The sequence below is a fragment of the Manis javanica genome, chromosome 5, assembly GCF_040802235.1.
Source record: "Manis javanica isolate MJ-LG chromosome 5, MJ_LKY, whole genome shotgun sequence".
In the NCBI taxonomy this organism is placed as follows: Eukaryota; Metazoa; Chordata; class Mammalia; order Pholidota; family Manidae; genus Manis; species Manis javanica.
In genome coordinates this window covers 52,971,318-52,989,638 of record NC_133160.1, presented here as the reverse complement: position 1 = coordinate 52,989,638, position 18,321 = coordinate 52,971,318, and the positions used below count along the sequence as shown (strand labels likewise).

Sequence of the window (18,321 nt, the reverse complement as noted above, 5' to 3'; positions counted from 1 at the left end):
TCTGCCACAGGGAATTGGCATCTTTGTAGCAAACAAAGCTAAAAATAAGTGATTACATTTTGTACATAAGATAAGATTACCCTTATGTTATTTTTTTAAATACCCATTGCTTTTCTATTAGAAAAGTACCTTAACAAATACTCCAATACCCTTAACCATTTATACTGTTCCACTTCACATTGTACTGCTAACAGATCCAAATGCAGTCTCCCCTCAGCAGTGTAGTAAAATACTAAGGAAAGGATTACATGCTTGTACTTTGAGGCCAAGTGTAGTGACAGCAAGTAGTGAAGAACTTCAAGGACAAAATGAATTCTCAGAAAATAAGGCTGCATAATCCATCTGCTCTTTCCAATAGTAGAATTTCCTTCAAGTACCAAACCTGGAGGTTTTGGGGTTATTCACTTAGGAAGAGTGACATGCACTTCAGACACAGAGGTCATCTCTCAAACTGCAAGCTGAAAATACAGAACTTCTTGTAACAATGTCAAGTGTCTATGTGATTTCTCCATTTTGAGCAGTGCTGAATTGTAATAGGATACTATTACCATATAAATGGTAAATAGTTCAAATGGACAATTCTTAACACAAGAAATTTATTACTTCACTAATTTATTCATCTTATGCTGAATAACAGTGAACTTACAGTCAGTAGTCAAGAGTTGGTAGGATAGAACACATAATTATAAAACTGAAAATTAAGAAGGGAAACCTCACTGACATGGCAAGGGGTCTGCCAGCAGGGGACGCTCTCATGCCCACGTCGCTTTAATTTCAGACCCAACCGGAAGGGACAGACACCTTACAAGTCATACCACTTAGCTATTTTACTACCCAACAGGAGGAAAGAGAGTTTCTGCCTCCCTCAGCAACAGCCCAGCCAATGAGAGACTGTCAGCTCAGTCAATGAGAAGCCATATGTGGAACTCCCAGTTAGCTTCGATGGACGTTTTGCTTAGAGCAGCCCTCCCAACTTGGCCCTTTCCCTCTATAGAATAGGATCCCTCTGCTTTGTTCTCTGGATTTGCTTATCTCTCTTCTGTAGCTTGCATGTCCTGATTACAATTCTCTGCTATTCCAGAATAAATCCATTTTTGCTGGTAAGATAACTGACAGTTTTATCTTTAAGGTTAACAAACTTAAACAGTGACAACAGTATTCAAAGACCTCATGAACACTACTCCAAAAAGTATATTAGACTTAGCCTTCTGAGCTGAAGTAACAGGAAAAGCTTCACAGAGATGAGACTTTGGAGCTATGACGTGAAATATGAATAGCATTTGGATAAATAGACAAGATAATTTCTGAGGCATTTCATTAAGAGTTAAACCAAAAGGCCCACAACAAACGAAGAGCAAGCAAGGGTCTTAGAGTGCAAAGATATTGATGCTTTTTTCACCATCTTTTGAAATTACCTGATTATCTATGCTTGAATTCTTAAACTGCTTTTTTGTTCTAAATCTTAGGATTCTTTCCTTTAAATGGGATAGGTAAATTAGAGGAATATATTCCAAGGTTCTTCAGTAGTTTCTGGGACGATTGTGATTAATTTTCATGGAAATAACCTCACAGATAAACAGAATTTTCTAGTTTCTATAGCAGGAAACAGTTAAAGATCATTGATATACACATTCAATCAGGTGAGAAACTTTTTTCTTCCTAGCTAACATAACTTGGTATATTATTGACTATATAGTTTTTCAATTGCAACAGAAATTGTTACATATTAAGGCTTTTGCAAATTCCTATTAACTCTTGGGCATGCTCATATTCTACCACTAATTTGTTCTAACATTTTCAATTTACCTAAAAGAATAAACAGTTCATCTCCTTTCCCAGAACTTTTAGTGCTTTGTTGTGCCTCTCACTCTATTGAAGGCCTGGCAGGTCCTCTTCTTCAGTCTTTTGACTCTCCAAACGGCCTATTTGCTCAAACGGGGTGGGGTGAGCGGTTGGCGGGGGGCGGGGAGCCTTGTCATTGTAAAACAAAACATTTCACAAGAAGCAATATATTTGTACATGTTGGACCTTTTGTGTGACTTAAATGTGTGGTAGGTTTCCTCTGAAGCATTCACGGTAATCCAGTGAAGATTTTTTTTTAGTTTGGGCGGTCTTGTCTTGTAGTATTTTCCTGATAAGTTCGTGTGAGCTAATATTTAACGGCTACATCATCGGCACCCAGGCACTGAAACATAACTAGGGCATAATCAGTTTTATTCTCACCAGGGAGACTGACTGTCTAGTAACACCTCCTGGGTTCAAGGCCCCCCGGAGGGCCCCACATGTGATCTGTTCTTCTTGGGCCAGGGCTATTAGCCAAATAAGCCCTGGAAACCAGAGTCCCGCGGACATCCTCACAGGACCTAGCGAGCGCCTAAAGGATTCTCTGTGCGGCGGCCGTGGCGGCCTGGTACCCCCGCCGGCTCGCCGACGCCCCTGTGCCTGCCGGGGCCGAAGGCTGACAGAGCTCTGCGGGACCCCGAGCTTGCCTACAGACGCTTCCCACGCCGCTCCGCGGCCCCACCCGCGCCAGCCCTCGCGCCACTGTCCCAGTTCCCGAGATCCGGAGAGGCTGGAGGAAGCAGGAAGGGAGCGCAGCCCACTTGGCAGCCGCCAGTTACGAGCCATGGGGACCCGCCTTCGCCGCCAAATCGGCGGAGGCCCCACCGTGGGTCCGGAACTTCAGACGGCCTTCCCCAGCCTCCCCAAGCACACGCCCCACCCTCCGGAGACTCTCCGGCCCTCTCGCGAGAAGGTGCCGGTTGGTACCTCCTTTCTTTCGGCTATCTTTCTCTCCCCGCCCCCAGAGTGATTGCGCGGCTTCCTCCGGAGGGCGGGAGCCCCGGACGTGGCGGGGCCGGGCCGGCAAGGGTGCGGGGCCTGGGTAGTTCTGCTTGGCCGCTGGGCAGACTGACCTTCTGCGCCGCCGTCAAGCTCCGACGGGTTCCGCACCTTCCCAGGTAGAGAGACGTGCGGGGTGGGGCCGCGGGCCAGCGGAAAGACCCAGAAGGCCTGGCTGGGGACGCCACACCTGCGCGCGCGGGGGCGCAAGGTGCGCACGCGCTCTGCCGGCCCGCTGGGCGGTGGCTCCGGGACGTTGCGCAGCGGGCTGGCGAGCAGGGCGCGCTCGCTCGCGGTGGCGTAATCCCCCAGCGTTTCTGTGTCTCCTGCCCTCCGCTTGTTGGGGCGGGTCAGGAGAATGGCTTCGGAGATGGAGTCGTCGCTGGAGGCAAGCTTTTCGTCCAGCGGTGCGGTGTCAGGGGCTTCAGTGTTTCTGCCTCCGGCTCGCTCCCGCATCTTCAAGATAATCGTGATCGGCGACTCCAATGTGGGCAAGACATGCCTGACCTACCGCTTCTGCGCTGGCCGCTTCCCCGACCGCACCGAGGCTACCATCGGGGTGGATTTCCGAGAACGGGCGGTGGAGATTGATGGGGAGCGCATCAAGGTGAGCGAATGGGGACCTGTTCAGGGAGGAAAGACACCCCGGGATGATAGTGATTCACACCCCACGTGGTTTAATCGTTGGCCCTGTGCTAGGTGTGCGCTCCATCATTTCTCACTCACGCTGATGGGGAGATTGGAGTTGGGAATTGGAAGGATTTGTGTATAGCAAACTAATAAGGTAGTGCTTCTCAAACCTTAATGTCATGCGATTTGCCCCAGGATCTTTTTTTTTTTTAAATGCCAATTCTGATTTGGTAAAGTACCAGGTGCTCTAGATGCATACTGTCCGTAGACCACACTTAAAGTGGCAAGAGTGTAGGCAATATCCACTTACTCACCGGCAGTGTCTTATATGCTGGGAGTCAATGAAATGAGACGGAAGGAGGAAACAGTGAAATCTCTTAAGCATGGAAAATTCATTTAATAAATATTTATTAAGGTCATCTGACTACTGCCCTCAGTATTGTTGAGGAGGAAGGCTTTGAGGAAGTACTTAGGTATGGGAATTGTGTTACATACACTTTTGTATGAGTTAAGAAAAGTCTGTTTTCTTGCAGAAACATTCTATACATGATAGTACCTACTTGGGTTGCCAGAGGCACATTCTTGGTGCCACCCTCTCTCAGTTCTTCCTTAATTAACTGGTGGCTCCAGAGACTAGGAACAACACAGTAAGAGTGGAGAAAGTAGTATGCCCAAGGCCAAGATGAGTTCTGAAGGCTTCATTGGAGCATTGGAGAATGGGGAACAGTGACAAGGCTGAGGCCTCCTGATCTCATTAGACACCCTTCTTCATTCCAAGCCTGCACTAACTCCTCAGCCATCTGCTGATACCACCCCTTTAAAACATGTGAATCCTAAGAACTGCTCTGCCTTCCCTACATTGCATTTACTTCTTTGCTTTAATTAGGATGTCCATTTTTACCTCAGTCCCCTGTGGGGAAAAATACACTGCTCCATTCCTACCCTTACATCTGTGAGGCAAGAACAATTAATTTTTTTAGTTCTCTATCTGCCCAACACCCCCCCCCCAAAGGGATTTAAATATTACAGTAAAGGAGAAGTAGGGTTGGAAAGAAGTCATTCCTCTATAGGCCCTTTTGCATTTTAGTTTCACCTTAATTTTGCATTGTCCCATACAAGCTGCTGGTGCTGGCCCTTTGGGTGTACTGTATTAGGGAGTTAAGATTTGTATTATAGAGATTTTGTATACATTACAGAGGAACAGAATAACAGTCTGAATATTTTTCATCAGGATTAAGTTAGCCCCAGAAGCCTGTGTGTGAGGAAGACACTGGGGCTTCTGCGGTTTAGGAGTTTGGTTTGGGAGAAGCAGGAGTCTTGGAAAAAGGTGCATGGGTTTTCAAGCCCAGCTGACCTGGCCCAAATCTGAACCTATGAAAGGGTGAAGATGGGCTCTGTGTCCTTAGAAGGGTGGCCAGCGTTGCCTGAACCTCTTAAAACTGGAAGTTCCACATCCCAGGAAACCCCTCAGTCTCAGGCAAACCAGGGTCATTGGTTAATGCTTTGGCAGGTTCCTTAATCTTTCAGAGTCAATTTTCTTTTCTGAGAAGTTGGGATAATAATACCATATCAGGCTGTAATAGATGAGAACATATATGAAACACCTGGTTCATAGTTTGTACTCTTAAAGAGGTTCTTCTTCCCCAGTGGCTTAACATCATTATTCATGTTTAGCACCATCAGTTTTCAGAAGCAGAGATAAAGTGGGACATAGGCAGACAGCTGAAAGGCAGAGGAATTCCCCCCAAATGGGGGCAGGGTAATAAAAAATAAGCAAGGGAAAAGTTGAGATTTGATGGCCCTTTACCTGTTTCTGGGGTGCCATTTATATTTTAAGATCACAAATGAATCGGGTGCAAGTTCAAGAGATACTTGTATTGCAAAAGTATAAAACATGTCCAGTGTATAAAGTCAGATGCTTAACTACTGGGATAACTGCTGACAGTGATAAGTAAACCAGAACCTCAGTGTGATGAATCTGAGAGTACAGAGTTGATAGTTCTGGTTGAGAGGAGTAAGGAGAAAACATTTTTGGGGGGATTATTCCTGACCTTTAGCCTAACTTGTTTTGTTGGTAGGGACCTGGGCACTGAATTTCTTTTTCTTTCTAAGGGCCTTAGCCATTGTCTCATACCTCCAGTTGTAACACTTGAGAGATTTTTTACTATAGTTGAAAAACTACAGAAATGTTCTGAGATTTCTGTAGTAGAGAAAGATATGGCTATATTGGACATTTTATGAAAACTTCATTTTTTAGTTTCTTAAAACACCTGAAGTGATATAGAAGAGTTTTATTTCATATGCTACTTCTGCTTCTTTCTTGTTAACTTTTAATACATTTTAAGTGCTGCTGAAATGGTCATACCATGTTCATATTTTCTCTTTGGAAAATTATGAGCCTAATACAAACTGACACTTCTTTTAATTTTCATCTTAAAGTGAAGGTTGTAAAGCTCTATAGTACTCTACTAATAGAATGACATTCTAGATGTTATTTTTATTTGTTCAATAAAAATGAGATATTAAATGTGTTTCATTGTGGACTGGAAATTTTTCAGGGCTTATATTACAGCAGTTAATCAGTTAAAATGTTTTATGAAATTTATACTTTTTAGTCTGTTCCTAAGTAGTATATGTGTATTGTTGAAAGAGGAATATCTTGTTGGCAAAATTTTGAAAGTTGAACAAAATTATAAAATTATTTCCTTAAATTAAAATACATTTGATTTTTAAATTGAGACTCACAACTCTAATCCTTATATTACTTCCTTGTGTGTGTATTCTCATCATAACCAGCCATATTCCTTTCATACATTCATTTTACAATGGCAGACATTAACAGAATCATTAAAGCTTAGTGTCACATTTATTCCATCTTCTCTTTAGGGGTCAGCAGTTTCTATTTGAATGTTGGGATAGCTCATTTGTAGAGGTATGACATTTTGCCATGTTAAACATGAAGTGTTAATATTAACTAAAGGACAATAATCAGGATCTCTCCCCCTACTGGTAAAATCAAATATTTAATGAGTACTTGCAGGAAAGAAGACATTTTAGTTGCAAAGAATGATGCATTGCAGGGGTTAGCAAACCATGCTTGAGGGCCAAATAGAGCCTACTGCCTGTTTTTATATGGACTCCAAACTAAGAATGATTTTTTCTTTAAATGGTTGGGAAAAAAATCAAAAGACTATGATTTCATGACAGGTGAAAACTGCATGAAATTCATATCCCACTGTCCATAGTAAAGTTATATTGAAACATACTGTGCATGCTTTTATGCTACAGTGGCTGAGTTGAGTAGTTGGGATAGAGACCCTTAAGTCTACAAAGCCTAAAATATTTACTAGTCTGACCCTTCTACAGAAAATGTTTCCTGACCCTGATGTAGTGCATAGATGATTTGCTGACCTAGGTAGGGCAAAATTTTTATGCCTAAAAAGATGGCCAGCAAAACCAGGCTATGAATGAGTGCCAAGTGCCTGGTTTGGATGTTCGTGGAGGAATCATTCTTGTTTGGAGTGCTAGGTGAAGTTTCACGAGAGGAAGGGCTGAGCCGAAGGAGCATCAGCAGGGTGCTCTAATATGATAGAAGAATGTGAAGGTTTGGTAGCAACATTTGTGAAAAGTGAAGAACAAAGAGTCTGGACTTCATTTTGTATGCACAGTAGAAAGTCCAAGTTTAGGAAATGAGACTCAGTCTGCCCCTTGACCTGTTTTTCTCTCTACATTCTCTCCTTTAGTTCTTGACTTCAACTATCACGTCTTTGAAAAAACTTCCAAATCTGTGCTTGGCTCAGACTTCTCATCTGTCATTCTGTATTTCCTACTGTTTTCTAGATATGGCTGTTTGGGTAACTCCTCCTTTGCCTCTAGTGAAGTGAGTTCATATTCTGTGGCAAATCTGCCTCTACTGTTGTCCACAAGCCATCTCGGTTGTCCTGAAGAGGTGTCCTCCTCATCCTCAAGCCCTCATCCCTCTCCTTTGCTCCCAAAATGCAGTAGGTTTTCTGCCTGCACAACTTCTCTCATTTATCTGTTCTTCAGAATCCTAGTTCAAATCCTTTTACCCCTCTGATCTGTTGTAGCAGCTAACGTCATCTCCTACCCTAGTCTTCAATTAATCTATTTTGTACATTGTTGACAAAATACCAGATTAGTGTTGCTTTAGGGAGATTAGTGTCCCCTGCCTCAGATACTCTGGGCAGTTCTCTCTCATATTTTATAGCTCCAGATCTTTAAATTAACGTAGGCCTTCCCTAGACCTGATCCAGACTGCTTTTCTAACATTTTTCTCATCAATCTCCTTCAAGTATCTCATGGTATAGCCAATTATTTGCTAATCACTGTTTTAGTCTTGCATTTCCTGTCTGACGAGATTATTCCCCCTTTCCATATTTTACCACCTGTAATTCTTCCTTATTCAACTCAGTGTGTCTATCAAAAATCTCCCACCCTGTCTCCATTCTATTCCTTTCTTCTATGAACTCACTTTAGCACCTTAGCTGATCTTTTTTAAATGATCTCTGTTGTTTTCCTTATTTTCTGTCATAGATGTCTACTCTCTTTGTTAGATCTTACTCAGTCTTATTCAGGGAAGGATCTCTGTCTGGTTATTCCATAGACTTCTTCCAGTGTCTAGCTCAGTTTCTATGTGATACTAGGGGGACATGTATTGAATGTATGGGGCAAGGAGATCAGTGGGCTGGCTGCTCTGGAAATCTGGAATCCACATGTATGTGTCAGACACCATATTTTCTACTCTGCATACTAAAAACAAAAAGTTCTTTGGAATATTACCAATACTAGTTAATGATGTTGACTACTTAAGTTGTTAATAGAAGTGCTTATATAGTTTTCAGATGGTCTTTTATAAGGCCACTTGGAAGCAAAAACAATAAAATGTGTTCTTTGGAAGAACAGTGGAAAAGGAAGTTTGATAGCTGATCAGTGAAGGTTTCTTCATTTGGTCAGTTTTCTCGTGTTTTTTACAGCTGGACAGCTTTCATTTGTCATCCTGCCCTTTCTTTGTCTGGTCTCCCCCTGCTCCTTCCCTTGTCCCCTCGCCCTCATCTGGGTGTCTGTGCACACCTGAAAGGTGTAGGCAACATAACTGTGCTATCACCCGAGTGTGCCCTTACTTTAGCAATTTTGTGAGCAAAATTTTGAAGCTTCCTTTTAAATATTCCTTTGTAAATGCCTCATTAACTTAATATACTTCTATGGCTCATCAATAAAGTATGAAGAGTTATAATTTCATACTTGTTGCCTGGAAGTCTTGATTCTATGGTTAGAATACATAGAGTTTACTATGTACATTAGTAAAGAAAGACTTCACCAGCTCATCTTTTTACATTCACAAAAATGACTTAATAAAACAGAATCTAATGTGTACAACATTGCTCATTTAAAAATAAAAATTGTCATTATATTAAGTAAAAACAAAACAAAACATAAGAGTTTTGAGCAGGATTGATGGGAGGAGTTTTGTTGAGTCAGCCCCATCCTAAACAAAGAAATGGCTCTCTTTAGGGGCAGACATCCTAATCATCACTACCTATATTTATTTAGGTCTCCAACAGTTCTTTGTGGCAGTTCTAAATTCTGCATAATTATTATTTTTTTTAAGTCTGGTTTTATAAGAAATACATGTTTGTTATGGAAAACATAGTAAAGTAAAAAAAAATGGGAAAATTGCCTTAAAGACAACCATTAATATTTTGGCATATTTTCTTTTTATGTGTTTTGTTTATTTTTTAACTTGTACTTTGCTTAAAATATTATAAATAATTCTTCACCAGTGAAATAATTTTTGAATACCCTAGCTACAGGAAATGTTATTAAAAGAGAAAAGATCAGCTCCAATTTCTTTGGACAGCTTCTATATAGGTCATCCACATTTTTATACTAGGTCATCCACATTATTCCCAAAATATTTTTCTGATGTTAAAGATACAGTTTGGAGTGTTTTTTTAAACAGATATAACTCATGTGATACAAGATTTACCTTTTAAAATACACATTTCCGTTGTTTTTAGTATATTCATAGCTGTGTACCCCATAATCATCTAATCCCGGAACATCGCATCACTCCCAAAAGAAGCTCTGTACCCATTAGCAGTTGCTCCCTATTCTTCCTGTTCCCTGAAACCATGGCAACCACTAATTTACTACCTGTCTCTATGGATTTTCTTGTATTGGACATTTCATATGCATAGAATCTTACAATATGGGCTTTTGGCGTCTGGCTTCTTTTACTTAGCATAATGTTTTCAAGATTTATCCATGTTGAAGCATGTGTAGTGCTTCATTTTTTACGGCTGAATAATATTCCATTATATGGACATTTTATTTATCCATTCATCAGTTAATAAATATTTGGGTTGTTTCCAATGTTTAGCTATTAAGAATAATGCTGCTATCTACATTTGTGTACAAGTTTTATGTGAACATATCTTTCACACAAAAACATATCTTTCAGTTCTCTTGGATATACATACCAAGGAGTGGAATTGCTAGGTCATATGGCAAACATCTGTTTTGTTTTTGTTTTTCTAATAACTTATTGAGGTTAAATTCAAATAACATAAAAGTAACTATTTTAAAGGGAACAATTAATTGGCATTTAGTACATTCATAATGTTGTACAAATACGACTTCTATCTAGTTTCAAAATATTTCCATCACTCCAAAATAATATCCTTCACCTATTAATCATTTCTCCTCCTTCTCCAGCCCCTGGCAACCACCAATCTGTGTTCTGTCTCTGTGAATTTATCTATTTCAGGTAGTTCACATAAATGGAGCCATACAATATGCAACTTTTGGTATCTGACCTCAGGCTCTTTGGTTTAGCATATTTTAGAGGCTCATCCATGTTGTAGCATGTATCAGTACTTCATTCCTTTTTATGGCTAACTAATATTTCTTGAGGAACTGCCAAACTATTTTCTAAAGTGACTGCACTATTTTACATCCTCACCAGCAATGTATGAGGGTTCCAGTTTTTTTCCACATGTCTGTCAACACTTGTTATTGTCTCTCTCTCTCTTCTTTTCAAAATTATGGCCATCCTAATAGGTATAAAGTGGTATTTCATTGTGGTTTCAATTTACATTTCTTTGATGGCTAATGATGTTGACTGTCTTCATGTACTTATTGACCATTTGTGTGTTTTCTTTGGAGAAATGTATGTTCAGTTCTTTAGCCAATTTTTTATTTGGGTTGCTTTTTTATTATTGAGTTGTAAGAGTTCTTAAATATTCTGGATACAAGACACCATAAAATATATTATTTGCAGATATTTTTCTCCCATTCTGTGAGTTGTCTTTTTACTTTATTGATAATGTTCTTTGAAATATAAACATTTTTAATTTTGGTGAAGTTCAATCTATTTTGTCTTAGGTTGCTTTAGGTGTCATAGCTAAGAAACCATTGCTTAATTCAAGGTCACAAATATTTACCCCTATGTTTTCTTCTAAAACTTTTATACTTTTGGTTCTTAAATTTAGATCTTTTGTCCACTTTGAATATATTTTTGTATATAGTGTGAGGTAGGGGGTCCAACCTAATTTTTTTGCATGTTGTCCCAGTACCATTTGTTGAAATGACTGTTCTTTCCCTTACTGAATTGTCTTGGCACTCTTGTTGAAATCAATTCACCACAGATGTATGTATAGATTTATTTCTGGGCTCTTAGTTCTGTTCCATTGATCTATATGTCCCATCTTATGCCAGTGGCACACAGTCTTAATTATTGTAGCTTTGTAATAAGTGTTGACATCTACAGTTTGAAGCATGTTTAATCATATGTTGAATGTTTCCTCAATATGTTAGTTGGGGTAAAATGTTGTATTTTTTTAAAATAGGAAAGTTGTATTTTTAGAGAATTATGTCTTTATCTCTGCATAGTCAGTGTAGCTAGTCTATGAGTGCTTATTTTATAGGGTCTGAAATTAAATTTTACTCTTACTAATGAGGCTAAGGTGTAGAGGTGTAACACTAACCTACTGGCACATAATAGGTATTTAGTAAATATTTGTTGATTTAAATAGTCTTAGATGTTAGTAGTTCTTAGTCTGTTTTGCTGACAACTGTTTTTTTCTGATTTATATGATACTGAATCTTTATGACCCATCTCCCAATTATTATTGCTTACATCACAAGTTGGTATTTTATAATGATTTACTTTGTGGTGTGGTTTCTAGGAATGCAGTAAGTCAAAACCTTGTGATTTCCTGAGTAAATATGAGTGTAAAGGGTAAAGGTTTTAAATAGTGTGCATGGTAAATAATTTTAGGATGGAATTCAGCTATATGTAATAAAAATTCAACTGTGATGATTCAACCATATCAAGTCTTATTTTTCTCATATAATGAAGGAGACTAGAAGTAGCAGTCTGTTTAATGGTACCCTGTCAGCAAGAATCTGGGTTTATGCTAGACTTCTGTTCAGCCATTCTTCTGCCATTCTTAGTGTGGGTTTCTTCTTCATGCTCATAAGATGGCTATTTAACCTCCAGGCATTTTATCCCATTCCAGGCAGACAGGGTAGGGTGAGAGTGGTGCAAAAGACACATGCCAAATGTTCTTTTTTAAAATCACAAATCAGTAGTTTTCCTGGAAACCCCCACTGAGAAGAGTTTTCAAATTACTGGCCAGAACTATGTCACTTGGCCTCCCCTAGTTCCAAGAAAGCCTGAGAAATTAATTTTGTATAGTAAAATATTTCTGCCTGAAGCAAAATATGGTTTATATTGATTAGGAAGAAAGGGAGAATATTAAGAAAATGGAGAAATTTGGACTAAAAAGAACTAAAGAAAAAAAGATAAAATCAGACCTAGTATGGAAGAGTTATCAATATTTTCATCTTTAATCACATTTTGGAAATTTATTTATTCATTACGTCATAAGTGAGCAATTACCATACTACCACTTAAGCTTACATCCTACTGACTTTTGGGGTTATATATGTAGTATCCCCTCAATTTCCCTCTACTTGTTTACTGCTCTATGAGATATTACCAGTTTAGGCTCCCAGACACTTCTTTCTGTTACAAGTTACCTAAACAAATCTGCATCATTTAACTGCTTTTTAGGAATTAAAGGCAGGATAATTCAGTGTGTTAAAATCGTAACATATGACTTGTATTTGGCTTTAGATGTCATTTTCCCCAATTCCCCCATATTTCAACTAGGAGATAGTGAAATAGTTTTGTTGGTAGAGATATTTGGGATAGATAAGTGATTCTGTACCCTTTTAAAGTTCTCAAGGGGGCCTGGATTTCATAGAATGTATGTATATATGTTGGTTGTGGGGCTAGAGCCTTGTGACTGTTAATAACATCTGTCTTATCCTTACTCTTCTAAATTAGACTGTTGAAAGGTAGAAAAGGGCACACAGAAAGCAAATTTCCAGGAATTAGACACTTAACACATTTGTTAAGACCTGATATATTTTCTCTTAACATTTTTTAATCAATTTTTGAGTTATAGTTTCATCCAAATTTGATTTATTGAAATTTAAATGCTAAATTCAAATATGTGTTCTGATACTTGGATTAATTATGAGGTAACTAGATGAGTATCATGAAGTCTAGATCCCGTAAATAGAAATGTAAAGTCATTATGGAAGTGAACAAAGTGATATAAGTGAAGAACTAGTAATACCACTTCCGAAGTGACTACAAATTTCAATATGTATAACTGGAAAAGAAAATTTCAGTTTTCCCCTTTTTGTTTTTTTATTTTCAGATCCAGTTATGGGACACAGCAGGACAAGAACGCTTCAGAAAGAGCATGGTACAGCACTACTACAGAAATGTACATGCTGTCGTCTTTGTGTATGATATGACCAACATGGCTAGTTTTCATAGCCTGCCATCTTGGATAGAAGAATGCAAGCAGCATTTGCTAGCCATTGATATACCACGGATTCTTGTTGGAAATAAATGTGACTTGAGAAGTGCCATTCAAGTGCCTACAGACTTGGCACAAAAATTTGCTGACACACACAGTATGCCTTTGTTTGAAACCTCCGCTAAGAACCCCAATGATAATGACCATGTGGAAGCTATATTTATGACCTTGGCTCATAAACTGAAAAGCCACAAACCATTAATGCTCAGTCAACCCCCTGGTAATGGAATTACCCTGAAGCCTGAACCAAAGCCTGCAATGACATGCTGGTGCTAAATAACAGTCTTTATGATATCAGTAAAGAAATACTTTTGAAATATGACAGTGATAAGTTGTAAGATTTAATCTCAAGTATAATGGATCATCCTGACACTTTGCTATTTATCATTGTCATGCTCACATTTGTATCTTTTTTTTTAAGGTATTATTGATATATACTCTTACGAAGGTTTCACATGAAAAAACAATGTGGTTACTACATTCACCCATATTATTGAGTTCCCCCCCATACCCCATTGCAGTCACTGTTCATCAGTGTAGTAAGATGCCACAGATCCACTATTTGCCATCTGTGCTATACTGTCTTCCCCGTGACCCCCCTACACCATGTGTACTAAACATAATACCCCTCAATCCCCTTCTCCCTCCTTCCCCACCCACCCTCTCCTCACCCCTCCCCTTTGGTAACCACTAATCCTTTCTTGGAGTGAGTCTGCTGCTGTTATGTTCCTTCAGTTTTGCTTTGTTGTTATACTCCACAAATCACATTTGTATCTTGTATCTACTTAGTTTGTCACTGTGACAACACAAGGAATAAGTTGTTTTCAGGTGAGGTTGAAAATGAAGCAGAAGTAGGATCAATCAGAGCATCTTTCCATTGAGAGCCCAGTGAAGGAGGCTTCAGATGCGAGCACAATAGAATTTTAAGAGTGGCTACTCAGTCCTGTTTTCCTGGGATTGAAAAAAATTGTAAGGTATATTTAGTGGTATGTCCTTTAATGGGAAGTGTTTGCAATAGGATAAAAACTGGAATTTGCCTCTCACTAGAGTTCTTTATTTGTACTTTTAATGTGTTTAATTGCATTATTATTGGTATATTTTGGAGCCAAGACTTTAGCTCCAGTGAGAAGAGAAAGCATAGAGTTCTGGTTCACAGTCCATAAAGAACAAATTTTTCAATGATTCTAGATGCTTGATATTTCTAATCAACATCAGTCAGGTTTACAAAAGTCATTGTTATTTTAAAAGAGTAATTTGAGTTTTCTTAAGTTCTATTAAAATATGCAAAAATAAGTCAGATCTTAATACAAATGTAATGATATATCATGCAGTGATATGATATGAAGGTGCTTTACATTTTATTTTGATATTTTTAAACAGTGAAAAACTAACTGAAAGCATTTGAGGAGTCATAATTTGGGGGAAAATAGGTAAACATGGTTGCTGGCTACCACAGGAGACTTATTCTTAGCTTTTAGCTTTGTATCTGGAATAGTTTATTGCTTGCTGTCCCCCATCCTCAGTCTGTTTAATGATTAAAGACTGAATTAACAAATCAACTTCATTTGGATCATAGCTCCATGGACATCCTTTAATTGCTATGAATCTGCATATATTTCTTTAATAATATTGTGTTACAGTACATCAGTTTAAAAAATCTTTGCACATTTTATGGTCACAACAAGCGATTCCTCCTCAGGATGAAAAATAGATATTGAGAAGTATCATGTCTATGCCTCAGTTGTGGAAAGAATATTTCAAAAAGTTTTTTAACCCTAAATAATTTTATTTTGAATTTAAAACTTTGCACATAGGAAATAGTAAGCTTGCATATGAAACTATTACACGAATGGAATGTAAGCCATGAACTTTAACTGAAGTGTACACATTCACTAATTCTGATAGATTACTGCCCTTGATAGTAGAAGAAGAAATTAAAGCCAAAATGTGATTCTACTTATAACATTTTCAGAATGTGGGAAACCAATAAATATGGATTCTAATCTAGTTTAGGAATTTTGCTTAATCATCATGGTGGTTCTAACTGGATAATTTAATTATAAAAACAAGATAATACTATTAAATGAACTAACTGGAAGTAATAATTATAGGAAATAATTCAGTTTTAAATATATTAGAGTTAAGGAAAAACAAATTGACTTTATGTCTAGGAAGGTTTATCCATTTTTCTTATGCTAGAATTAAAAATGATTTTACTATCTAAATTAATGTTGATTTGTAACTTTTTATAGTAGAACAATGATAACTATGAATTGTGATGGAGTAACAGCTTTTTAAAGATGGGAATCTGTTTATTGCTTTTCAAAACATTTTCTAAAGTGTGGGAAAAAAGCTTACAGACTTTCCAAGCACATTTATGTTTTTTCAGTGCTATTAATGACTTTAAAAAAAAAGTAATTTAACTTTGTTTCTTTTTGTAAGAAGTTAGTATCCTTTACAGTTCTGTGAAAGGACTTATTTTTTCACTTTAATATTTATTAATTTAAAAATGTTTGTTATCTCATTTGTAATGATTTAGTGTTTTAATTTTTTTCTATGTTTTTATTTTAAAAAGAACATATACTTTAATAGGAGTACAGCTTTTAGATATTTCCCAAAATATTTATAAAACAATTCATTGACTGTTGAGAAATCCCTTCCAGAATGGTGACTTATCAAACAACCAGTTATTAATTTTTAAAGCACAAATCGCATATTTTGTAACTCATGTGAATTTCTTTTAACTGTGACCCTTAGTTGGAAACATCAGATATGTTTTGGAAAAGTCTTAATTTGAGAACACCAAAGGAAGCTAATCCAAAATCTAGTTAGCTATTAATGACAATGCTTTACTGACATATGGGTAATACATTTCATCTTGAAATCTAAACTGAAGTTAAGTAATTTTGTTGTGGAATAGTGTCACTGTAACCTTTTCCTTATGAAGTTCAATAAACCAGCTTTGCCATAAGTAATTGTGTTTTATTTCCTTTATTTGGTTACTAGGTTGAATATAAAATGAATAAAAAAATGTCTTCTTTCCCCTGACTTCTAGGAAATATAAAATAGAAACAAACAAAAACCCACTGGAAATGTATTTGGAAATACATTTGGGGTTGAAGAGCTTTTCAGAAAAAAAGTATTAAAAGTAACTGATAGGGTTGTTTTTTCATCTGTGCAGCTAGGTAATCCAACTTTTAAGAACACGTCAGTGCAAACAGCTCGTACTACAGAAGTGGCTGACATCTCCAGATTTGAAGGCAAAAGAATTAAGCTGAGTGCATAACTGTAAAGTGTATGGAAAGAGAAGAAGGAAGTATGGTGCAGGTGTAAGATTTCTGCATTCAAGTTACTGTATTAGGCCCTTGAGGAGAGTGTGAATTACGACTTGGGGCCTCAAGGTGGTACTGCTTTTCCTGGTCAGTTTATCTCTCATAAAAGTTACTCTTATGTTCAGACATAAAGTTGTACATAAAGTTTACTCAGAGAGTAAAGCAATAAGCTGGTCACGTCTTTGTGGGGCATTTTGCTGGAGCCTGTGTGGCAAGGGCTAGTGCACTTCATGTGCTGGAATAACCTGATGCAGCAAAAGTTTGTCAGGTACCTCCGTGCGTTTGCCCGTCATGTTAATGAGCTGCATAAATGAGTGAGACCCTCTCCTTGAAGAACTTAAAAATAATTTTTAAAGAAATGGGAATTCTACAATATAATGTAAGTTTAATCAAGGAGGCAAATACTAAGGACAACGAGCACAGGGAACGGGAGAGAGCTTTCAGCTTCGATGCGGGGGTGTGAGTGCGGGGTGTTCGGGGGTAATGAAGCGCTGTTGAGAGCCCTGGGAAACGCAGCTAGCAGAACAGCTTCTGATTGAACTGTCACGTCACTATGTGCTGTGGGGTTGGGATTGACTTGGGTGCAGGTATTAGAAACAGTTTGAGCGAGCCTTTGAGGGGGATTTATTGTCAGCAGTCTGGCCTGTCTGATTAGACAGCAGGCCAAGGATGCCCCTGGAGTCAACAAAGTACCGGGACAGCACTCAGTTGCCTGCTGCTGGGCTCAGCTTCTCTGCACATCTTCATTCTCTCTCATAAATGGGTATCCCCACTTTTCTGGTTCAGTTGGCAGGAAACGTGGCCACTGAGCACTTCTGAGAAATTAACTGATTGTCAGTACCTATTCAAAACTTCTAGGATGGATTGTTAGTGGCCTGGCTAGACAGGTGCCGAGCCCAAGACCAAAAGCAAAAAACAAAAAACAAAAAAAAGATCAAGCGCAATTTCCACATTTTGGGGAGAAGGAATTTTGGAGACAGGAGGAAAAAAGCATAACCATTTGAAAACATTTGAGTCTTGACTGTTTAGGCAATGGGTAAGTAAAACATTTAAGCAGTAATGAGTAGTGAGTGAGATCGTCAAATTTACGCTGGAAATTCGGCAGTGGGGAAAGGGTATACGGGGAAGGGGGCCACAGTAGCCACTTAGTTTACTGTAAGAGCCTAGAAAAAGCCTTCTCTAGGACATTGGCAATAGAATATATTTGAGACATTTCAGAGTTAAATCCACAGGAATTGAAGAATAAGTTGATAAGGCCAACATCAAGAATTTAAATCCATGAACAAGTTAATATGGTTCTCTTCTAGGGCTACACACTCATGCGTATAGATGTTTTTTAAAATGAATGTTTTTGGTCTTATTTTTTGGACTATTCTACTGCTTTAATTTGCCTATATCAGAAGTTTGATTCCTGTGACCTGTCATTTCCATAATTGTTTTTCTAACTTTTTGAGTCAGATGAAACTTGCCATTTAAAATTAGCAACTTTTATATCCTAGTGCTATTAGGTAGTTATTCTTTTAAATCATTTACAAAATATTTTGTGTTTTTTTTCTTGGCATCCTGGAACATTCTTTAAGAACTAAAAAGTTGAATTTTCA

The 18,321-nt window shown here is 38.1% G+C and overlaps 1 protein-coding gene across 1 annotated transcript; it reads left to right on the top strand.

Moving 5' to 3' along the window:
* Positions 1 to 2,872: 2,872 nt before the first annotated feature.
* RAB33B (RAB33B, member RAS oncogene family) lies at positions 2,873 to 16,359 on the top strand. The gene is made up of 2 exons (XM_036998609.2): positions 2,873 to 3,448; positions 13,224 to 16,359. The coding sequence occupies exons 1-2, from the start codon at positions 3,200 to 3,202 to the stop codon at positions 13,662 to 13,664; spliced, it is 690 nt and encodes a 229-aa protein (XP_036854504.1). The 5' UTR covers positions 2,873 to 3,199; the 3' UTR covers positions 13,665 to 16,359.
* The last annotated feature ends 1,962 nt before the right edge of the window (positions 16,360 to 18,321 follow it).

Excerpts from the sequence above, each read along its gene's own strand:
- RAB33B (XM_036998609.2), top strand. The coding sequence starts at position 3,200 with ATGGCTTCGGAGATGGAGTCGTCGCTGGAGGCAAGCTTTTCGTCCAGC. Across the intron at positions 3,449-13,223 it reads TTGATGGGGAGCGCATCAAG|ATCCAGTTATGGGACACAGC; the intron begins GTGAGCGAATGG and ends TTTTATTTTCAG.